The sequence below is a fragment of the Choloepus didactylus genome, chromosome 2 (genome assembly GCF_015220235.1).
Source record: "Choloepus didactylus isolate mChoDid1 chromosome 2, mChoDid1.pri, whole genome shotgun sequence".
Classification (NCBI taxonomy): domain Eukaryota; kingdom Metazoa; phylum Chordata; class Mammalia; order Pilosa; family Megalonychidae; genus Choloepus; species Choloepus didactylus.
The window spans coordinates 221,873,213-221,897,881 of NC_051308.1; the positions used below are offsets into that span (position 1 = coordinate 221,873,213).

The following is a 24,669-nucleotide window of genomic DNA, read 5'->3' on the forward strand; positions in this document are numbered from 1 at the left end:
TGGTAGCTAAACTGGGGGAAATGGCGGCTTCAGGGGAGAGCGGGGCTTCGGGAGGTGGAGGCGGCACAGAAGAAGCGTTTATGACCTTTTACAGTGAGGTGAGCACAGGGTCGAAGAATAATGGACGAGGGCGACCGCTTCCAAGACCTGCTCTCCCGGCGAGGGGAGGCAACGGGCCGCCTGGACTGCTGTGCGATTCGTACTGTCGGGCCTTGGTGCCGAGGACGGCTGCGGATGGATGTGTGTGCGTTTCCATATGATAGTTGTTAGGGGAGCCCGGGGGCAACGAAAGGGGTGCCGGGGTCCGACATAAGGAGGGAGATGGCGAATGTGGCCAGCGAAGTCCCTGGCACTCGCAGAGTTCCCCAAGTCCGCGGACTTGGGGGCAGCAGAGGCTGGGCCTTTCTGGGGGTGACTTAGCCGTCTTGGCCCCCATTTTTATTCTAACTAGATGCGCTCGCTTCTCTCAGTCTTCTGTAAGGTGTTATGTTAGTGGTTATTTCTGCCATTCACGAAGGCCAGGGACTGTGCGTGCCAGTAGGCATTATCCCCGTTTTGCAGATGACGAACCTAACGTTCAGGGAGGCGAAATAATTTGTTTAATGTCTTACAGCAGAGGACAGCTTGGTATCTGTCATGTTAGGACTGGAGTAAACTTGGTCTGAGCCTTGCTTTTTATCGCATCTGCAGGGCTTAGTACGTATTTGTTGAGTAAGTGAATTAATAAATACATGAAAGAAAGGCATGCCATTTGGAGTCAGAAGACCTCGGATTGAATTATTGTAAGGCAGTTAACCTGACAGGGATTGAATTATTACAAGGTATTAATTTTGCAGGTCCTCAGTTTCCACCTCTGTTAAAGGAGAGAGTTAAAATGTTAAAACAAGCGTTTTTGTGATGATTGAAGGAATTAATACCTAAGTAAAGGTTTCACAAAATATAAAATAGAAGCTTCTTTTTCAGAGTTAAAACAAGGCTACAGATAGGAACTTAAAAAATTGGCAGGGATTTGAGGAGTGGAGTTGCTCCCTACCAGATTGTGAGGTACTCAAAGTTAAGGACCGTGTCACCTTCATCTCTTATTTCTGACATTTGTAATAGTGCCAGTTACCTAGTAGGTACTCCAAAGTATTAAATTTAAAAATGGAAATTAGCACATCCTTTACATTCTGTCCTTTTGAAGTGCTTAATTTGCCTGAAATTGTTGATGCCCTGGCACTAAAGTTTATTGGCCTCAAATAACTACTCAGGAAATTATAGTGGAACTTGTTTCACTTAACCATTTCTTAGTTTAAAAAGAAAAAAAAAGTAGCCCTGGTTTGTGTAAATTGTATGGAAGAAAGTACCTAAGGGAGGATCTTTCATTATCAGTCAACTGATGTTTATTGCGCACCTGACATGTACTAGATACAGTTTAGGCCCTGGGGGATATGGTGGTGAAAAACAGAAAAATCCTTGTCTTCATAAAGCTTGTATTCTAGAGGATAAAGAATAAACAGATGCTCGATATGGTGTCAGGTAAGTGTCATAACACTTCCTCATAAGTGCTATGAAGCAAAATAGATCTGGGGAGGAGGATACAGTGTGGGGGATATGGTCAGAAAGAGTGAAGAGGGAAGATGCTGAGAAGGAGTGGCTTTTTATGTTACTGAAATTTTTTCCAATTTCATTTTGGCCATAGGAATAATGATGGTATAAAACATACCAGAGATTCATTCCAACTAGCATTCCAACTCTTTGACTATGGCATCAAGGATGTTTTCCTGGGACTACCTGATGTTTGTTCTTCTTGGCATTGTCTTCAGGCCAGGGATTTTTCTAACGCTGTTAGGTAGGCAGAGTTAATTGCTCCCCTCCCATAGCACTCCTTTGCATGTTGCTTTTAGTATATATTTCAATATAATTGTATTTTTTCTTTCTTAAAATAAAAGTTACAAATTAAGTGTAATCACATACAGGTACTTCTCCCATCGTTAGACTGGAAGCTCTTCCAAGGTGTGGGCTGCAATTTACTTACCTTACTTATCTTGATGCCTGCTCTGGAGTCAGACTGCTTGGGTTAAAATTCTGGCTTACAAGTTGGGTTATTTGGAACAAGTCAATTAAGTTCTCTATACTTTTCTTATGTGTGAAATAGTGATGATAGTACTACATGATAGGATTGTTGAGAGGAATAAATACATGTTAAGTGTTTACAACATTAAAATTTAACAAATAGTTGTAAGTATTTCTCAAGATATTTAGCAAAATATCTTCTGTTGGTAGACACACAAATGTTTGCTGAACAAGCAAATGAGTTAAGAGAGACAATTTAGAGTTTATTATTGAGCGTTACTAATGAAGATTTTATTCATTTATTTTAGGTGAAACAAATAGAGAAGAGGGATTCGGTTCTAACATCCAAAAATCAGATTGAAAGATTGACCCGTCCTGGTTCCTCCTACTTCAATTTGAATCCATTTGAGGTGAGCTGATTGATTTTCCTGTGGCTTCTGTGATGTGAAGCTGTACATATCTGTAGACAGACTTATGTCAGAACATATATCTCATTTATATCATAGATGGAGTTGAGAAAAGTGGTGGAGTAAGGGATGGAGTCTATGTAGTATGGAGGTTGGCTTTGAATTGTGGTGAGCATAGCTTGAGAGACAGCATATTAAGGGAAAATGTGATGGTCTTTTCCCTGTCAGATATTCTTCATCTTTTAGCAACTCAAATACACCTGGATTTATTTTCAAATGTGGAGGTATAGCTAGACCCTGATAAATTTAGGATCCTTGGTTTAAACTGCTTTTTAAAACTTCTGTTTCTGTTTTTTGAAGAGTCATTTTTCATTTTGAAACAATGTCAGATTTACAGAAAAGTTTCAAGGACACTGTGCTGGTTTGAATCTATTATGTACCCCCAAAAAAGCCACGTTCTTTTTATCCAGTCTTGTGGGTACAGAGGTATTGTGGGTGGGATCTTTTGATTAGATTATTTCCATGGAGATGGGACCCCTGCCCATTTAAGGTGGATCTTAATTGGTTTATTGGCATCCTCTATGAGAGGATAAAAGGCTGAGACATTTTGAAGAGCGCTGACACAGAAGGAGATGCTTAGAGAGAAAATGCCCAGAGACATTTAGGATAAAACAACAGAAACCAGAAGCTAACCTCCGGAGAGGCCCAGCAGACTCTGGCCAAGAGCCTTACCATGTGAAGAGGAATACGAGATGCCATCGGCTTTTCTTCATTGAAGGTATCCTCTTGTTGATTCCTTAGTTTGGATACATTTTCATGGCCTTAGAACTGTAAATTTGTAACCTAATAAATCCCCTTTATAAAAGCCAATCCATTTCTGGTATTTTGCATTCCGGCAGCTTTAGCAAACCAGAACAGACCCTGTGAAAACTTTTCTTGAACTGTTTGAGAGTAAGTTGTCAGCATGATGTGCCATCACCCAGAAATACTTTAAAGTGTTTTTCCCACAAACAAGAACATTCTTCCACAGAACCACAATACAGTGTAACCATCAAAATCAGGAAATAATCGTTGATAAATTGTTACTGTCCAATCCTCATGCCCCATTCAAATTTTGCTAATTGTCCCAATAATGACCCTCATTGCAAAAGGATCCAATCCAGAATCTCTTTTTACATTTAGTTGTCGTGTCTCTTTAGTCTCCTTCAGTCTGGTATAGTTCCTTAGTCTTTCCTTGACTACCATGACTTTGCCACTTTTGAAGATTACAGGCCAGTTACTTTGTAGAATGTCTTTTGTTCCAGTTTGCTAATGCTGCTGGAATGCAAAACACCAGAGATGGATTTGGCTTTTACAGAAGGGGGTTTATTTGTTTACACAGTTACAGTCTTAAGGCCATAAAGTGTCCAAGGTAACACATCAGCAATCGGGTACCTTTGCTGGAGGATGGCCAGTGGTGTCTGGAAAACCTCTGTTAGCTGGGAAGGCACATGGCTGGCATCTGCTCCAAAGTTCTGGTTTCAAAATGGCTTTCTCCCAAGATATTCCTCTCTAGGCTGCAGTTCCTCAAAAATGTCACTCTTAGTTGCTCTTGGGGTGTTTGTCCTCTCTTAGCTTCTCCAGAGCAAGAGTCTGCTTTCAACAGCCATCTATAAACTGTCTCTCATCTGCAGCTACTCTCAGCTTTTGTGCATTCTTCAAAGTGTCCCTCTTGGCTGTAGCAAGCTTGCTCCTTCTTTCTGAGCTTACCTAGTGCTCCAGTAAACTAATCAAGGCCCATGCTGAATGGGCGGGGCCACACCTCCATGGAAATAATCCAGTGAAAGATTTCGCCCACAGTTGAGTGACCACATCTCTACTGAAACATCCAATCAAAAGTCTCCAACCCAATCAACACCAGTACGTTTCCTGCCCACACAAGACTGCATCAAAGATAATGGCGTTTTGGGGTACATAATACATCTAAACCAGCACATCTCTTAACTTCAGTTTGTTTGAAGTTTCCTCATATCAGATTCAATTTATGCGTTGTCGACAAGAATATCACAGAAGTGATACTGCATTCTTTTCTTTGCAACCTGTAAGGTGGTACATAATTTTAACTTATCTCCTTACTAACATTTTAACTTGTCACTTGTAACTAAAGAGGTGTCTGCAAGGTTTCTCAATAAAGTTACTTTTTCCTCCCTTTCTTAATTGATAAGTGTCTTATGGGGAGGTACTTTGAGGTATTTACAGGTAAATATTCTGTTTCTCATCAAACTTTCTACTTATTCATTTATTTGTCAATATTGACTCATGGTTTCCTATTTTATTCATTGAGTTATAATAATTATTATTATTTTAAACAATTTTATTCACACACCACACAGTCCATCCTAAGTGTACAATCAGTGGCTCCTGGTATAATCACTACAGTCTGTACGAGAACATTTCAGTTTTTTCCGAAAAGAAAGGAAAAAAAAAATCCTATACCCCTCCCTTATATCCCCCTATTATTGACCTTTTGCTTTGGTATAGTGCCTTTGTTACAAGTAATGAAAGAATATTACAAAGTTAGTGTTAACTATAGACCTTAGTTGGCATTAATTGTATTTTTTCCTGTATATCATCTGTTTTGGTTTGCTAAAGCTGTCAGAATGCAATATACCAGAAGTGGATTGGCTTTAACAATGGGGATTTATTAGTTTACAAATTTGCACTTCTAAGGCTATGAAAATGTCCCAGTTAAGGCATCAACAGGAGGATACCTTCTCTGAAGAAAGGCTGATGGCATCTGGGCTTCCTTTGTCACATGGGAAGGCACATGGCCAGAGTCTGCTGATCCTTCTCCCTGGATTTCGTTGCTTTCAGATTCTGGCTCTTTCAGGTTGTTTGCTTCTCCCGGGGACTTTTCTCTGTTAGATCTCTGGGTGTTTCTGTCTGTGAGCTCTCTCTAGGTGTTTCTCTTTGAGCTCTCTCTGGGTGTTTCTCTCTGAGCTCTCTGGGCTTTTTCTGTCTTTTATCTTCATAAAGGACTCCAGTAAAGGATTAAGACCACTTTGAATTGCGTGGGTCACATCTCAGTTGAAAAAACCTAATCAGAAGATCCCACTCACAATAGATCTGCATCCACAAGAATAGATTAAAATTTTGAGCATGGTCTCTTCTGGGTTACATGATAGTTTCAAACCAGCAAACCACCCCATTATTAATACCTTGTAATAGTGACATACATTTGTTCTAGTTCATGTAAAAACTTTTGTATTTGTATAGTTAACCACCATCATTGTCCACTCTAGGTTTTGCTAAGTTACATAGTCCCAGTTTTTATCCTCTAGTTTTCCTTCTGTTGACATACATAACCGTAATCTTCCTCCTTTTGCTGTACTCACACTTAGCTTTGTTAAAATTACAGTATTGTGTTACCATCACACAGTATTGTGCTTTCCATTTATGAACCTTTACAGTCAACCTTATTAAACATTCTGTACTCCTTAAGCATCGATTGCCCAATCTCTGCCCTCTTTCTATTTCCTGCAACCTATGCTTCCAGATTTAACTCTCAGAGTTTGCTCATTATAGTTAGTTGATATTAGTGAGACCATACAATATTTGTCCTTTTGTTTCTGGCTTATTTCACTCAACATAATGCCCTCAAGGTTCATTCATGTCTTTGCATGCATCACAATTTCATTCCTTCCTGCAGTGCACAACATTCCTTTATATATATACACCACAGTTAGCCCTTCTACTCATCAGTAATGGACCCTTGGGCTGCCTCCATCCATTGGCAGTCATGAATAATGCCCCCATAAACATCGGTGTGCAAATGTCTATTTGTGTCCCTGCTTTTAGTTCTTCCTAAGTGTACAATCAGTGGTTCCTGGTGTAATCACATTATTATGCATTTACCACCGCAATCTATATGAGAACATTCTCATTTCTTCTGAAAAGAAAGAAAAAAAAAATCCCATACCCTTCCATTATACATTTAGCTCTGGTATAGTGCCATTGTTAAAATTTCATTATGAATTACTTTGTTGCTCAAATTGTCCCCATATTTGGCCAGTGGGTTGCCTTTCAAGCTAGCTCCTCTGTGTTTTTTTGGCATGTGTTATCAGTCTTTGAATATTGGATGCTCTTGTATTTATCTTGAAGGCCTGGTTCCTTTTAGCAGAGTGATATATAGAAACTCAAGAACGAGCTCATTTTTGTACTCCCCTGACCCAGTTTGGAGAAAGCCATTTTATCAAGAAGTCCTGGTTCGTTTTAGTGAAGATTTGGATGCTTTTGAGATGTCATTACTTCCAGGTCTTGGTGGTGGTGAATAGAGCTAAGGAGTGTGTGTGTGTACACATTTACATCTGATTTCAGTGCAATATGACAAGGTTTATTCTAGTTTTCTTCCTTTCCATGTTTGTAACTCCTGTCTCTGACAGTGAGAAATCTGTCTCTATCTATCTTTAACATGTTCATTTACTTGATTGACACCAACCCCTCCCCCCCTTATGCTCCCAATCTCCCATTGCCACTCCTTCTCTCATGTTAATGCCCTCCTCACCCTACCTTACTCTGATATCCTGATACACCAGGCTGCTCACTGTGCAGAAATCCTTCTAATTAAGTTTAGGCTCAAAACTCCCATGCCTGCCCTCCACCCTTTGGATATTGTACTCATCCCTCTTGTACTCCAGCATCTCATGTTGATCCTCCCTACCAAGGAGGCACCCTCCTTATCCTACTCTGGCTTTGACACTCTATTGGGCTGCCTTCCTCCGTGGACACTCCTTATCCTGCTTGGGCTTTGACTCCACATTCCAGGTCACCCCTCTGTGTGGAGGCCCTCTTCCCTCTGCACAGGTTTCAGCTCCCTGTGCCAGGCTGTACATCCCCACGGATGCTCTCTCCACCTTGGTTGGGCTCCAACACTTTGCATTGGGCTGCCCCTCCTACATTGGACACCCTCCTACATGAGCATCCTCTTCGCCCTGCTCAGGCTTTCACACCCTGTGCTAGGCCATCCGTTTGTGGGGCTGTCCCTGTCTTACTTGGGCTCCTGTACCTTGTGCCAGGCCACCCTCCCTTGTGGACACCCTCACCCTGCTGGTCTCAAACATCCACACTGGGGTGCACTTCCACTGGGTTGCCTTTCTTATCCCTCTTGGTCTCTGACACCCTGCCCTGGTCTCCCCTCCCATCTCCCATGTTGACATCTGCACTGTGCTTAGGTTCTAATACCCTGTGTCAGGCTACCTGTCCATGAGGATGCCCTCCTTAACCCACTTTGGCTTTGGTACCCTATGTCATCTACCCTTTTATGTGGATGCCCTTCTCACCCCATTTAGGCTCTGGCACCCTGTACCTGACCACCTGCCCCCTATGTGGTCAGCCTCTTCTTTGCCCCATTTGGGCTCTGACATTCTGCTCCAGGCCATCTCAACTCCCACAGAGTGAATGTATTCTTTGCTTGGCCCTATTTAATGAATTTGGATTTATTGCATTGTTTGGGAAGGGAAGGAGAAGATGAAAAACTTGAAGGTTACTTTTGATATGATTTTGGGGAGGGCAGGGGGGTAGATAATTTGCTGGAGAGGTCATAAAAATCTGTTATGTTCTTTCTACTTAGTAAATTGAGCCTAGTACCAAGAAAAGGGGACACACGACCATATAACTTACCTGTGCATCCTATTTGTTTAGGTAATTGGTGTTTCTTGTGGAGATTTGGTTGATAAGAAGTGACGGATTTTTGAGGACCAGTACGAAGACTAGGATTTTAATGCTCTTCTAGTTAATGGGGTTCTGGAAGTGGAACTTACTGTAGTGTCTTGACCAAAGGAAATGTATTTGAATGTGTGCAGATATGGTGAGGTTGGAGTGGGCAGAACTCCATGACTGTCCATTAGAACTTTCTGTCTTCTCTGTTTTGTACAAGTGTGCCAACCCCTTTATAGGTGTGAATGTCATTGTGTTCTTACAAAGTTGCTTTTTGATTCTACATCAGAATTAAGTTCACAGCTACTTAGGAAATCAAAGACTTGTGTTTTTCATTTAACAACTATGAGATACCTACTTATGAATCAGACTGTTTCTACAAAGGTAGGTGGACTGGCCTTTTTCTAGTAAGGAAAGGTAATACAGTAATAACTGTCTTCTTAACTGCCAATTAAAATGTGAATAATTTTCCTGTACTTTTCTACCTTAATGAGCAGCAGGTAGAAAAGGGGGAAATTAAATTGGGAATTTGAGGGGTCGTATTTTGTGAATTCTTACCCAGGGAGCATTTTTCCCCCGTGCCATCTCTGCAGATCCCTGTTTGGACACATTTCTAACCTTTACCATTATGCAACTATCTCTCTTATGCATTTTACAATTACTTTTAGATTAAGGGCTCTTCATGCCCTGTTCATGTTCCTTCTTTTGATTTAACTTATTTGTAAGGCCCCAGTAGGCAGCAGCACATAATTTGTTTTCTGTTTATCTTGTTTAGCAGCTTGGAAAGAAATGGTTTATCTCACAGGACTCTAGAACTTACATATTGACAGAGAGTTCAGGTCTAGCCTAAGACTGAATTTCTATTTGAAGCCTAAAAATCCCAAGGGGGACTGCTATTACAGCCTATTTGAGTTCAAGAACTTACTTACATGAATCCCACAGTCAAGCATTTTTGTTTTCTGTGTGATGATCAATTTGCCCTTTGAGGCTTGAGACTTAAGGGTTCTCATTGTAGTATCCCCCAAACCTGAGACACAATAGGGGTTCAGAAAATGCATTTTGAATGAATAGGCAAAAACCTGGTAAGACTCTGAACAGACTTGTGTGCTTATTTGGAGACATATTGCTAATATGGCATTTATCATTTTGTCAGAATTGTTACTTGTCTGTCCCTTCCCTACTGAACCTTAAATTGCATGAGAACAATAGTAAGTACAGTATTGGCAATCCTAGGTGCTCAGAAAGTTTGTACTAAATGTATAAAACTGTCTTCAAAGAGGTTTGGACCACAGGTATAGGCTTATTGTCTTCACCATGTTTTATGGCCACTTATAGCACACCCAACCCTTTAAAGACAGAAAAGGGGTTGGATTAGCTTTGGAGGTGCTCAGTGAATATTTGTTGGCAATGATCAGTGCACCTCTGATATAATTCTTGGAAAAATAACTTCTCGCATGTATGTGTGTGTATACCCCTCTTTGTTTTTGCCAAATTATCTGAAAGGCTGCAGACATCTTGATGCTTCAAGCCTAAATACTTTAGCATGCATCTCCCCAAAACAAGTATGTGTCTTCCACATAACCACACCACCATTACCGCACCTAGGGAGAACACAGTAATTCAGTAACATCATCCAGCATATAGTCCACATTCAAATGGCCCTAGTTGTCCCCCAAATCTCTTTTATTAGCTGTTTTATTTTTTAAATTCAGGATCCACTGAAGGTTTATGAATTACATTTGGCATGATTGTTAGTTCTAAACTATAGCTTTATTGGAGACATTTTTGTGTGTGTGTGTGTGTGAAAGCGGGAGGATTTCCATCCATTCTCTACCTTCTGGGGTTTGTTGCACTTTGATTTGTCCCAATAGATTCCTTTTCCCCAGAGCCAGTAGTTTTCCTGAATATTTTTATATATACAATTACCTCCCCTCATCTTTCTCTTGAGTGTCTCTTTGCCAGTTCTTTTCTTACTTGAGGAGGTATGAGGGGGCACACTGACTCTTGAAAATTCTTTTTCCAAGTGGTTGTTCTTTCTCCCCACTCATCTTGATTGTATACTCCTGTCATCCAAAAGTCTCTTGAAGGCAGCAGTGATTCTGTTTCATTGTCTTCCAATCACTCTGTTGCTGTGGGTGGGCTGTTGGAATGTTTTGAAAGCTTGGTATAAATCTTCACATTACGTGTTGCCAGGTTTTTCTAAGACCCTATTGGCATCTTACTAAAGCTTGGCAGATTATTTTTCAATTTTTATTTCTCTGGTAGGTATTTTTCATTTCAAGACTTACTTTCAGTTTTTTTCTCTTTGTTCCCCTCTCCCCCCTTAATAACTGATCCTCACTTCTGCCTTTGGAATGTACGGATTTCTAACCTCCACCATCATTCCCTAACAGTGCTTCTCAGATTTTAATGTGCGTATAAATCACCTGGGGATTTTGTTAAAATCTTAATTCTGGTTCAGTGCGACTGATGCGGGGGGAGGGCCTGTTGTGTATTTCTAACAACCCCTTCTCAACCTTTTGCCCTTTTAGCACTTTCCTTTGGCCTTGAATACCAAATAAACAATAGATGTTATGTTGAATTCTTGGACTGCACTATGATTTCATATATGCTTAATGTATATCTTATAACATTCTCTTCCTTAAAAACTACTTGTCATATGGTAATTTTAAAAAAATATTTTTGCATTTCTAGTACATAGCAGCGTGTCCAGCAGGTGGCAGCTACTGTATAAATGTTTGATGAATGTATTCTTAGTGATAGGGTCAAATCCTTGATGAGGAGTGTCAACATCAAGATACCCAGTGTTGGAAAAGACTGATTAAATTTATGTGTTTTTGAAGTAGTGTTGCTTGAAAAATAGTAATTTTTCTGTCATTTGCATTTGGCCCTATCTCAGTTCTATGGAGCATAACTCCTGTGAAATCAGTTTCCTGGAATGAGCCCCAGGCATTGTTCTCAGGTTTCCACAGGTGATTCTGATGTTCTTTCTGGGTTGAAAACCAGTGGGTCACATAAATTAAAGATATAAAGGAACTAAGTGGGCATTTCTGAATTTTTGAAAATCAGGTGGCCAGCCCACGTTTTTCCTTGTTGAGTTGCTATGCTTTCTCCACATTTACAAAGACAAGTAGGGGAAACTTTTCTTAATAATTGGAGGAAAAATGCAACATTTTCTCATAGTGTGGAGACTTGTCTCTGGGTTTGTTTTTTTTTTTTTCTGATGGAGTGAAAATAAGTATTATATTAGTTGAGAACCCTAGACCAATATAGCTATCATTTTCTGAATGATTTGCTCATCCATATTTTTTGAGTATTTTTCAGCTGTGTGCCAGCCGCTATTCTAGAACGCTGGCTGTTGTTCTGGATGCTCAGTATAATATGTATAATTATTGGGCACCTACTAAATTTATAAATTCTTTTAATCTCTTTTACAGTTTTGATTTTGATTCTTCCAGGTTCTTCAAATAGATCCTGAAGTGACAGACGAGGAAATAAAAAAGAGGTTTCGGCAGGTATGGTACTGTATTATTTCCTTGTAATAGATGGAATTCAAACCTTTTGAAAATGTCTTAAACACATAATTCTCTTAGGACTTGCTATTAGAACTTGGTACTTTGTGACCAACAATTTAACCTTTTTTTTTTTTAGCTTAAGGTTTATGTAACTGTTCTTTTAAAAAAAAAATCATGGATTTTAGAATTTTAGATAATTTAATGACCGTAGCTTACCTGTGAACAGAATAAATTTTGTATCCAAAAGGAATCTCTCTAGCCCCTTAATTACGAGGGAGAAGTACAAGGTGGAATAATGGAGCTTACCTGTAGTCATGGCTTACAAGAGAAAAGATGTCAAATGATTCATAACAGTTGTTTATCTTTACCACTCATCTATCAATAATTTTATCTTTTGCTAACTTAAATGAATACCTTAGAGATACCTGGTTTTATATAAAAATTGCTTTTTGAAGGTTTTTCGGGAAAGGAGATCCACAACCTGTTTCCTGCTCATAGCTACAAAGTTTTATAATAACTTTTTAAAAAGTGTTCTAGTTTTGACAGCTGAGTAACTCCCAGCTTTTCCCTACGAGTTGAATAATCATCCTCCCTGCGATTTGTCTTTGCAAATTGCATTTCCTATAATTTCACGTCTTTTTTTTAACTTTCTCCAAATTCTTTATATATCTATGTACTCCATATTTTGATGGGACCTGACCAATACTAAAAATAATTCTCAACTCCTGCATGACGTACTTGTAAATATCCAGTGTTACGCTTGCTTCTTCAATACAGTAATTGCCCCCACATTGTTGACTCATAATCATCTTCTGATCTGATATTAAGCCAAGATGTTTTTTATCTTTACCTACTGTCATTTACTATTATATAACTTTATAGCCTTTTTCCCTTCCTGAGTTCTACCCTGAACATATACTTAGCTTTTTTTCCTTTTTCTAAAATTTGAAGTTTCTTGATGTTGACGCATTAGCAATCTTTCTCAATTTAATAAGCATTTAAGTCCATAGTCAAAACAACTTTTTATGTAACCACATAGGAAACTCAGTAAGGGTTCTTATTGAGTTGTTAATGTGGTCTGATGATTGAGTGTAGATGTGGAGTAATATGACTTAAGTTTAAATCTTGACCATACCATTTACAAGTGTGAACTTGGACAACTTACTTTCCTCCTTCCTGTGCCTGTGTCCTCATTTATAAAATGCAAATAATAATGGTGCCTATGCCATGGTGTTGTTATAAGGATTAAATGAGGTAATACACAGTAAGTGCTTATGCTCTCAATATATACTAACTATTGTCATTGTGATTTAGACATTATACTAAGTTCTTTACATGCAGTATTTTGTTTAATCCTTACAACAACCCAGTTAGATGTACCTTGATGTGCCTCATACCTAGAATTGTCCCATTTACAGAGGAGGAAACTGAGGTGGAGATGGGTTAAGTGAGTTGCTTAAAGTCGCACAGCTAGTTAGAGATTGGAGTTGGAATCAGAACCCAGGATTCTGGCTCCAGTAATGCTGGTCTTAACATTAGCTTTCCACTTGCTGTCATCCCCTGACACAGTTCCCTTTGTCCCAACTAGTTGGTTTCTGTCTGCCAGTGACAGTAGTCAGTGGTTTTTAACCCTGGCTATGTGAATCACCTGTGGAGGTTTTTTTTTGTTTTTTAACTTTTTTATTTTGAAACAAGTTATTTAAGAAAGAAAGGTGAGAACAATGAACACCATATACCCACCACTTACCTCTAGCAGTTTGCTTCATTAACTGTATGTTTTTGGCTAAATCATTGTAAAGTACATTACAGACACCATGATACGTCACCCCTAAATACTTTAGCATGTATCCCCTACTAGAATAAAAAGGGACATTTTCTTGTGTAGCTGTATGTCACACTAACAAATTTAACAATACTTCTTTACTATCATACCCAGCATAGTAGAGGTTTTACAAAGTACAGATGCCAGAGACTGAACTCTGGTCTGAAGGTAGAAAGTATACCTCTGTATTTTTAAGAAGCTTCACAGAGTTGGAACACAGCCAGAACTGAGAACTGGTGCTATATGTTGGAAATTCTTTTAGGGAAAAGATGATGTATCATACATGTTTTATCCCCCTTAGTGCTCAGTATAAGGAACATAATAGGAACTTGGTATTTTTCAGTCTCTCCCTCCCTCATATTATCACAATATCCTCATAATGTGGGCTTCCATTTGTTTTCAACTTTGTGATTAAAACCTTGAATGTTTCCCACTTGTGCCATTTACCTTTTGTGTGTTTGAATTTTTTTACAGACCAGTATTTCTGTGCATTTTATGAGATTTATTAATTTAAAAAAATGAGTTTGGCTAAGATAGTCTTTTTTTTTTTTGCCACAGATTGCCTTGGAGCTTTTGGTCATAAAGAAAGATGGTACAGGCGAAGAGTTATTAAATGTTCCTCTTATTGAGAAACCTAACTTTTCTCTTATTGCAGTTATCCATATTGGTGCATCCTGACAAAAATCAAGATGATGCTGACAGAGCACAGAAGGCTTTTGAAGGTATTTGTACATTTACCTGCTTCTGAGTCATATATTGTCAGTGCTAGAAACTAACTGTTCCTTGTTCTGGATCAAGAAAGGAATGTTATAGTTTTCTCTTCTGGTCATGAAGAAGCTGTGGTTTTCCGTAGAACAGTTGTCATTCCAAAGCAGTGTTGCAGTTTAAGAAGTAGACTTTAATTTTGCTTTGTTAAAATGTTTATGTGCCAACAAAGACTGTTATTGTATAGGATCTTTTTTCTTTTGAACATAAAAAATATTGGAAATATTTTATCACTGAATTAAATCTAGATTTGGTGTATTTAGTCTTGTGTGTATATTTAATTTTTTCCAAGGCTCTCAAGGAAAGTCGTTGCTATAGTTGAATGTCTTTTAGTTAACAACAGTAAATAATTTAACAAAGTAGGGAATACATTTTAGACAGCACGAGCCCATTTATGATGCCTGAGTATAGTTCAGACTTGCAGAGGGTGTTTGCAGAAACAGTTAATTTCAATGTTTTGCATTAGCTGTGGACAAAGCTTACAAGTTGCTACTGGATCAGGAACAAAAGAAGAGGGCCCTGGATGTAATTCAGGCAGGAAAAGAATACGTGGAGCACACTGTAAGTATTTCTAGTACTGCTGTGTTTACAGGAGGTATCAGCAAGCCTTGGTCACCTTGCAGGAGGGTAAATGTTAACGAAGCAATGCCTGTTGGCTTAACTTGGGACCATTAATGTGGTCTCCACCACTTTGTTGTGATGGTCACAAATAGTGTGTCTACAGCTGTAATTCACCCCTAGAACTCAGGGAGAGGACTGGCTAGGACATTGCTCACACCTCTTTCCCTGCCAGTTCTGTGTTGCGTAGAGAGAGCTTTTCTTGCCTCTCATCACATGTTGCCACCTTACCCCATTCTGAGAGTGGAAAAGTGAAGCCGCTGTGGTGACACTTGACCCTTATTTTATTCTTATCTTTGTGAAGGGATTGGAGCATGGGCTTGGGGAAAGCTGGCAAGGAGATATAAGTTATTTTTAGTTGTTTTTTTTTTTTAAATAGAAGGAGGTACATGACATATTAATATGAGGGATGGGAACTTATGAAAAGAAATTCAGTTATAGCTGGTATTGTTCTTTACCTTTGGAGGGCATTACTTAAATCTCCTGAGCAGTGAAGAATGTTAATATGACTTGGTAGAGGTAAGAACGGTCTTTGTTTTAATTATTAATTCGTTGGGGTGAGAATCTCAAGGCCCTAATAGCTATTTCAGAGTCAGTGACATGAATAAATCAGTCGGGAGTGAGTATGGATGTGACCTTTCCTCGGAAGAGCTGTGGATTCTGAATCAGAAGTTTATAACCAATAATAATGCGTCCAGTCTAGATGAGGAAAATGAGGAGCTAAAAAGGGGAGTCACAGGGCCTCACTCTGTCTTATTGGGTCGGTATTGGCAATGACATTTGTAGGCCCAATCCTGGTAGAAATCAGAAAAGTGTCTGACAATTTCTCCTTAAATTATTGTGATAGAAACACTGTTCTTCTGTATTTTGCCTGCAAAAGAGCCCTCCATAGGTTTTCTGACCATAAGGTGGCAGTAGGGCCTTTCTGAGTTTAGAAGGCTCTTGCTGGCTTTTTGCTGGTGTGATAGACTGAATGGTTATTTAATGGAGTAATGTCATTCTTGTGTGAATGGGTATATTTAATTTTTTTGGATCTCAGTGGTAGCCAGAGTGATAGAAACATCATTTTATGTGATGTGAAAATTATTGGTTTAAGGAAGTTTCACAATAAAAACATCCAGAATGCAGTTGTAGAAATGCTAGAAAAATACTGCTTATCCTTAATGCCACAGATTCTATAACTAATTCTAAACCTTGACAAGCATAATCTCTTTGCTGTAAACACATAACCACAAGCTGTGAAAGATAAAATGGTTAATCCATTCAACATATCAAAGGCTCTTTGGATCTGGCATAGGATCTGAGGAATTGGGACATCCCCCAGCTAGTCCCCTTTCATCCTCCGTGGTTGATTGTATTTTAGATGTTGATAGAAAAAGGACCCATGGTTCCTAATTTTCCTTGATTGCATTGCTGTTTGGGGTATGGAGTGGAGAGAAGGACTCATCTTTTTTTTTTTTTTTTTAATGTAAACTTCTTGTTAAATTAATCTAATATACCTACAGAAAAGGGCACGTATCCTATATATATAGCTCAATGGATATTCTCAAAGTGTGGGTGCTCATCTTTTGATTGAAAAAAAATTTTTTTTTAGGTGAAAGAGCGGAAAAAGCAATTAAAGAAGGAAGGAAAACCTACAAATGTGGAGGAGGATGATCCTGAGCTGGTGAGTTAAGTGTGGGAAAAGCCACCTTAATCTGGTGCAGTTGGGTCCACTGATTCGTGGGCTAAAGAGAGGAACCCCTAAGGAATGATGCATATGTGCCTTAAACAGTTCATTTAACTTAAAATATATTTTAAAATACATATTCATTCACCCTATTTTATTTTCATTCACTTTTTTTGATATAGGGTTATGGCCTTTGAGTATATTTGCTGGTTAGAGTTCCCAGTTGACTTTAATTTATAAATCACACATAGCACCTGTCATTTCTACTTCAATTTCTTTTAAGTACTTTGAAAACTCAGGTACTTGTGAAGCAAACCAGGAGCAGTATCTGAAATATTTATTATTCTCTTTTCATTCTTTTCCAGATGTCTCACTTGTATCTAATTCAACAAGTTATTTTTAGGACATGTTTATTGAAGCTTTCTAAAGCATTCAACTTAGTTTTCAAAGAAATAACAAGCATTTATTTTTATAACCACATTGATCAATTTCTATGATATTTAAATTACATAACTACAATAATAATTACAAATGGCATGAACAGCTTTTGGAACAACCACAGCTGACCCTTGTTAAACAGCAGACTGCTGTCTACTAGCCAGGTGATATTTTACAAAGAAACTGGAGAACATTGGTTAATCCAGTGAAGTTACTTTGTGGAGATTGGTCAAGAGAGATTCTGTTGAAATATTTTCATCTAAGTGCCTCACTAGTCTGAAACATTTCAGTCATGTTTATCTTGCCCCAATTTAGGTCAATAGGTAAATAATACCGGCTCCTTACACTGTTGTTCAAGATTTACAGAAGAGAAGCTGTCTCATAGGGAAACTTCCTTTTTGCAACTTCATGGTTTAGTGATTTTGCTAACATTAAGTGGTCCCATCTTCTGTGTGGTAACAGTGTTTGAGAACTATTAGGTTATCTTCCCTGTTAGCCACCTGTTGTGGGGTTTCCGCTGTTCCAGTAATTTTAGCATTTTCTCCTCAGTCCTATTTTCTCTTCTCTTTAATTGCACTCTTTAGTCTTTTCTGAAGACTCTCACAAATAACTCCTTGGTCCTCCTAAGTTGTTAAGAACCCTAACTTTTTTAGTTGTCTCTTTTTTTTTTCTAATTATAAAGGAATGCATGCTAATGATAGAAAATTTGGAAAAAGCATAAAAATATAAAACATTTAAAATAAACTGTAACTGTCCACCCATAAGAGTCAGGAAATATTTGTTATAGATTCCTTTCTTTACCCTTTCAATGTTTGTTCTCATTAGGGACTAGGGTTTGTTAGCATTACTTTAACTGAGCAGGTGCCTGGCAGGTAACAGCACTGAAGAGAAGTAATAACAGTTTTGGGACTCCTTTGCTTACTTTTTTCTCCATCACTCTTTGCTCCAGTGTCTCTGATTTTTGGATAAATCTTTTAAATCTGCTTGGTAGGTTATTTTCTGTATTTATTTATATGTTTAAAACAATATCTGGGAAAAAAGTTTTAAAGATACAATAAGGTTATAAGCTCTGTTTTTGAGATTTCTTCTAAGTAAGAATTAAAAGCTAATGGGGAGTGGACTGTGGTTTTATTAACTTTGTGTGACAAGGGCTGGATCATTTACCTTCACTTTCTGTGTAATTCTGATAAATTCTAATTATCATCTGTGTTCTTACTTTTGTAAGACTATCACATAATAGTTTTATTAAAAGGCTCTTTGCTTTTTTGTTTTCCACCTAATGCTGTATTTCCTGTTTTAGTTAGTATATTAGTGAAAATGAATATAAGTTCTGTTGCACAAAACTGAGACCCAAAATGATGGTAGTTGGAACAAGATAGCGATTTCTTTACTCCTGTGTAATAAATAGTCTTTGGGAAGGTGGTGTTGGGCCGATATGGCAGGTTTGTACTCTGTGTCATCCAAGGACTCAGTGTTCTTTCCTTGCTGCCAACAAGGATGTCTTCCCATCACTTCATCTATGTATCAAACAGCAGAATAGAGGAAGGCAGTAAGCTCACTCCCTCTTAAGAACATATGAAGAAGTTACATATGTTACTTTTTCTTACATCCTTTTGGCTAAAACTTAAATTACATGACCACACCTAGTTACAGGGAAACCTCTGAAATACAGGCTTTATGTTATGTGACCATGTGTCTTAAGAGGTTGCAGATTAAAGGAGAAGATAATGTTGGGGGTGGACAGTAGTCGTTCCTGAGACTGTACTACCTGATAGCAATTTTGTATCCCTAGTAACTAGCTCAGTGCCTGGCATACAGTAGATAATTATGAAATATTTGTGAAAAAGAAAAAATGAAAGACCCTCAGATGTGTAGTCAATTGATTTTTTTTTTAAACATTGGATTTCATTTTTTTTTTGTTTTTATATAGACAGGTATATATCACAGGGGATTATGATCATGAAATATTTAAGAATTGTTGACCTGTAAGATAAAACTCAGCACCTGTGCTGTCTGTTCACTGATTACATGACAGGCCTCACTTCCTGCTTCAGTCATGTCATATTTTATTTTGCATGCATTTCTCTGCTTTCTACAACTTTCTCATGTGCAATACCACTTTTGCACCACTATATTTATGCTTAATAATAATGGCTACTATTTATTAAATACCTCTTAGGTGTCAAGCACTGGACTATGAATCTTATATGCCTTGCCTGTCAATTCTATCAATTTGATTAATTAGTACCATTGTCTCCATTTTATGAATAAGAAAAATGAAATTCAGACAAAAGTTTGCCAAAAGTCACACAGCTAGACAGTGCAGAAGAGGAATTTGAATCCACTTCTCTTTAATGCCAAAGATAAGGCACTTAAACACCATACTTCTTTATGGCTGTTTTAGTTTGCTAATGCTGCAGAATGCAAAACACCAGAGATGGATTGGCTTTTATAAAAAGGGGGTTTATTTGACTACACAGTTACAGTCTTAAGGCCATAAAGTGTCCAAGGTAACACATCAGTAATTGGGTACCTTCACTGGAGGATGGCCAGTGGTGTCCGGAAAACCTCTGTTAGCTGGGAAGGCACGTGGCTGGCGTCTGCTCCAAAGTTCTAGTTTCAAAATGGCTTTCTCCCAGGACATTCCTCTCTAGCAAGCTTACTCCTCTTCAAAATGTCACTCAGAGCTGCACTGAGTTCCTTCTCTTTGAGTCAGCTCATTTATATGGCTCCACTGATCAAGGCCCACCCTGAATGGGTGGGGCCATGCCTCCATGGGAATACCTCATCAGAGTCATCACCCACAGCTGGGTGAGGCACATTCCAAGCAAATCTAATCAGCACCAAAACGTCTGCCCCACAAGACTACATCAAAGATAATGGCATTTGGGGGACACAATACATTCAAACTGGCACAATAGCCCTAAACACCATACTTCATTATAGCCCTAAAACTTGAGTAGCTGACAAATTCTCCCACCACCCTCCACCTCCAAGGCAGTGTCCCCTGTTCCTCCATGTCCATTCCATCTGTAAGCATAGTAGATCACTCTCTCCTTTATGGCAACCATGTACCTCACATATACCTCTATTTTATTTTATTAAAATTTTAAAAAGTTTTTTTTTAAAAAACAAAGACTACCCCATTCCTCCTCCCCCCATTCTCCCTTCCCTTTGATTTGCTTTCTGTCTCTGCAAGTTTGCTATTTCTAGTCATCTCTTATAAGTGATATCGTACAATTTTTGTCCATGTGTGTGTCTTGCTTATTTCATTCTGTGTGATACACAAATGACAAAAAAAAAAAAAACCGCAAAAAACATGAAAAGATGCTCAAATCATTAGCCATTAGGGAAATGCAGATCAAATCCACAACGATGGCTCTTATTTTAAAAATGGAAAATGACAAGTATTGGTGAGGATATGGAGGCATAGGAACCCTCCTGCATGTTTGGTGGGAATGTATAATTGTACAAGGGCTGTAGAGAATAGTGGAGTGGTTCAGCAATCCCACTTCTAGGTATATACCCCAAAGAACTCAAAGCAGAGACTCAGACAGATATCTATACAATAGCTAAAAGGTCGAAACAACCCAGGTGTCCACCAGCAGATGAATGGACAAATAAAATGTGGTATGTACATACCATGGAATATCTTCAGCCCTACAGTGGAATGCAGTTCTGATACATGCTACAACATGGAAGAACTTGAAGACATCATGTTAAGCCAGACACAGAAGGATAAATATTGCATGGTCTCACTTATATGAAATAACTGAAATATACAAATTCATAGAATCAGAAAATAGGTCACAGAGTACCTGAGATGGGGATAGAAGTGGGAAATGGGAAGTTAATGCTCAATGGGTACCGAGTTTCTTTTTGTATTAATGGAAAAGTTTTGAACATAGATAGTGTTGATTGTAGCACAACATTGTAATTATCACCACTGAATTGTATAATTGATAGTGATTGAAATGGGAAATGTTATGTTGTATATGTGTCTTAACTACTGTAAAAATGTTAGTTATTTTTGGAAGTTCTTTTGAGGAAAGGGCCCTCCACAATCTCAGGTAGTGGTACAAGGGCATAGAATTTTTTTCTTAGTGGGTGCTTTTTACTAGTGCAAAATTCTTATGTATCATTTTACTAGTGCAAAATTCTTATGTATCATTTGCATGATCAAAGTAGAAAATCTCATAGGCACATGTGCTATTTGTCTCCCGAGAGAGATAGCATCATTAAGTAGTTCTCTCTGAAGAATCTTTTTTTCTTGCCAGGTTCTAATCTGCTTTCCTCTCTTGGGCTCCATCTAAAAGTGCTTGGTTCAAGGTACTGGCAAAATGTTTACTTCTCTTTTCTTTTGTTCTTAATTTTCTTATAGTTCAAACAGGCAGTATACAAACAGACCATGAAACTTTTTGCTGAACTGGAAATTAAAAGGAAAGAGAGAGAAGCCAAAGAGATGCATGAAAGGTATATCCAATTATGTTCATTTAAATGTACCTAAATACTTAGATTAACCAGTATTGCTCTTTGGGGATTTTCCTAAAGAGGGAATTATGTAGTGCAATATTTAAAAGACTGTCAAATTATCTGAAGCAGCCAAGCTTTTGAATCACCAGGGTTAAAATTTCTCTCTGACTTTTGGGAAATATTGAATAGACCTTGTCTTGGGAAATTTATAATTAAGAGTGCTCTGTGTTTTCTTCCTGACTTCCTGGAATGAAATTGGCAGTTATTAAGGCCATTGTCATTGAGGCCAGAATCTTTTGTGTGACTAGTGGCTGAGGTTTGGTGAGTATGTAGTATTGTACAGTGTGATCATTTGTAAAATATTGATTATTCTGAAATGTGATTTTCCTTGTCAGAAATCTTGGGGTTAATTTGATTTATGTATTTTGTACTGTTGATTGATATTCAGCAGTAAGTAGATTTTGCTCATTGACGTTATTGCGTGAAATGTCCTTGTTTTGGGGTAGAGTTTTGTCTAGAGAAGCTCTTGAGTAAGAACCTCTGCAATTATAATGGTCATTTTGCTTGGTAGCTGGAATAAGGTGGCCTGAGTTCTTGATACAGCTTTGTCACTGACAGCCCTCAGATCATTGTTGGCTGGGCTTTGGTTACCATATCCGTCTCCCTGTATAACAGGGTTATTTATATCTGGCCCTCTGTCTCATCTGCATGTTTTAGAAGGAGGTATTCATGGAAGTCCTTTGAGCTCTTTCCAGAAAATCGTCTTTGTAGAATCCTATAGGGAACAGATTTACATTACATACTTGCTTCTGTGGGGAGATGCCTTAACTTGTATGGTTAACACAATCTCTAAATGTATAAATAGAACTATGATCTGGTTTTCTTCCTAGGAAGCGACAAAGAGAAGAAGAGATTGAAGCTCAAGAAAAAGCCAAACGAGAAAGGGAGTGGCAGAAAAACTTCGAGGTAAATTATTTTTATTTATTTTTTCTTTTCTTTTTTTTTTTTTTCATTTGAGGTAAATTTCCAAGGTGGCCAGGGATTCTTATTCCAGACTAAGGAAACTTGCCAGCATAGAAACTTGGTGCCTGGGGGCATTCCCATGGACAGTCAGAGGAAAATAGGATCTGTGGGAACGAGTAGGAGCTTTGAAGAACGAGTCTGGGTTCTCGCTCTGCCGTCTACAATCTCTGTGGCCTTGGTCAAGGGCAGTGAGGATCCCTGAATATTCAGTTTTTTAGAGATTGTGGTAGTCGCAGCTGCCAAGTGGGCTCGAGAAGTGGTATGGACATTTGATTTAGGGGGTAAACATGAAGTCGGGCCTGCTTAGGTTAGGGGCTTGGTAGTGGAAACTGTGGTTCTTGTGACCCCAGTGTCCCAACTGCAGAGAGACTTAATGTCTTTTAAAGTGACTTCTCTTCGGGACCCTTACTACATCCTTCAGCTGGCTCAGCCAATCCTGGATTCTGGCAATATTTGGCCTTTTCTATAGAAGTTAGGATCTGGGGTTGCCTCACCAGGTGGACGCTTTTGCTTCTGTCCCATTTCATATATGAAGAGAAAATGAGATGGTCTCTTGGTAAAGAGGTAGAGATCCAGTGGCCCTTTCAGCACAGCTGACCAGGCATTGAACTAGCTTTGGGGCATCCATCCAAGTTTTGGGGAGTGGCAAGAAGGTGTGGTGGAGAGAGTGGCTGTACTGCTGGCTAGTCGTGGCTTTGAGTAAATGACTTTAACCTCTGAGCCTTAGTGCCATCAATTGTGAAATACCAGTGGTACACTTCTTAGTTGTGTTTTTGTGAGGACTGAAAATAACTTAGGCTAAATATCTCGTTCTGAAGTCCTCAACAAATGGCAACCTCATTGTTATGGTGAGTATTACTCATTTTGCCCTTATCCTCTTCCAACCTGTGGTTCATCTTGCCTTCTAGGGGTGATGTGACAATTCCCTGGGTCCATGGAAGTGGGAGAAAAGCTCTCCTCTATTCTTCTCTTGGATTATTCCCAAGGCCTGGGCTGGGCTGGGCTGTGGGAGCGTGGATGGATGACAGGGCATGTTCAGGCCTTTCTGCTCTTTACAAGCTTCCTCACCTCAAATGTTTTTGGGGTTTAGGAAAGTCGAGATGGTCGTGTGGACAGCTGGCGAAACTTCCAAGCAAACACAAAGGGGAAGAAAGAGAAGAAAAATCGGACCTTCCTGAGACCACCAAAAGTAAAAATGGAGCAGCGTGAGTGACCACCTAGGGTCACAAGCACAGACCCTTCCCCCAACTGCCTCCTCTCCTGCTTTGAAGGACTCATTCTTTCCTCCCACCTCTACCCCAACATAGAGTAGTATTTGCTTTTTAGTCCATTTTGTTTTCAATACAATTTAATATCGATCAGAGTAATTCTTTTGTACATTGAATGAGGGGCTCAGTTTAAAAAAAGACCTTTCCCCACTCCCTACCCTCATAGCAACCAGGACTGGAAGGTGCCACTGTTGGTGCTGCCTTCTCTTCCCACAGCCAATAACTTAATGTTTTGTACTTCACTGAATTGTGATGGTTAGAAACTTCGTGTATACTTTGTGGAAATCATCTAATTAAATATGTTGCTTAAAATGGTGTTGCAGTGACTTCAGAGACAAGCCTGGCCCACGTTAGGAAGCCCGTTTCCTTCAGTTGCTTGCTTCTGGGCGAGATATCCTTTGAAGCCCCAGATCAGACAAGGAAGGCAGTGCGGGCAGACAGAGCAGTCACTTGATGCCCTGACACCCCGTGGTGCTTGGCATGTGCCCTCCTATCTGACCAACCAATCAGCGTGGCATGAGGCTCTGAGCCACCCAGACCTGTTCACTTTCCAAAGAGCTAGCTGTCCTCCATCAGGTACCATTGTGTCCTAGGCTGTTTGCATTCATTAGTGGTAATATTCTGTATGTGTAATAAATTTTTATACCCAAACCATTGATGTACTCTTCCTCAGGTGTTGTTCCAAGAGTGGGTCCCTTGTCTGGCTTGGCCCAAGCCTGAAATGTTTTGGGGTTGGACAGACTGGGCTCTCTACCTCTTTCTTGTGGCACTTTAGTTTTTTCATCTACAAAATGGGAATATACATCACCACAGCCACCTTTAGGGAGGATTAGTGATGGCATACACAGGGTAACTACCATAGTGCTCCATGGGGGTTGCCAGTATACTATTATTTTTGTAAAAAATGAAGATACTGATTGTG

At 39.0% G+C, this 24,669-nt stretch overlaps 1 protein-coding gene across 1 annotated transcript; it reads left to right on the forward strand.

The window, feature by feature from the left end:
• On the forward strand, nucleotides 1-24,401 carry DNAJC8 (DnaJ heat shock protein family (Hsp40) member C8). Its single transcript, XM_037828010.1, has 9 exons — nucleotides 1-98; nucleotides 2,364-2,465; nucleotides 11,615-11,671; nucleotides 14,149-14,215; nucleotides 14,725-14,819; nucleotides 16,471-16,542; nucleotides 21,365-21,456; nucleotides 22,347-22,422; nucleotides 23,570-24,401. The coding sequence occupies exons 1-9, from the start codon at nucleotides 21-23 to the stop codon at nucleotides 23,690-23,692; spliced, it is 762 nt and encodes a 253-aa protein (XP_037683938.1). The 5' UTR covers nucleotides 1-20; the 3' UTR covers nucleotides 23,693-24,401.
• The last annotated feature ends 268 nt before the right edge of the window (nucleotides 24,402-24,669 follow it).

Coding starts and splice junctions, on each gene's coding strand:
- DNAJC8 (XM_037828010.1), top strand. CDS start 21: ATGGCGGCTTCAGGGGAGAGCGGGGCTTCGGGAGGTGGAGGCGGCACA. Junction 14,820..16,470: donor AAGAATACGTGGAGCACACT/GTAAGTATTTCT, acceptor ATTTTTTTTTAG/GTGAAAGAGCGGAAAAAGCA. Junction 21,457..22,346: donor GCCAAAGAGATGCATGAAAG/GTATATCCAATT, acceptor TTTTCTTCCTAG/GAAGCGACAAAGAGAAGAAG.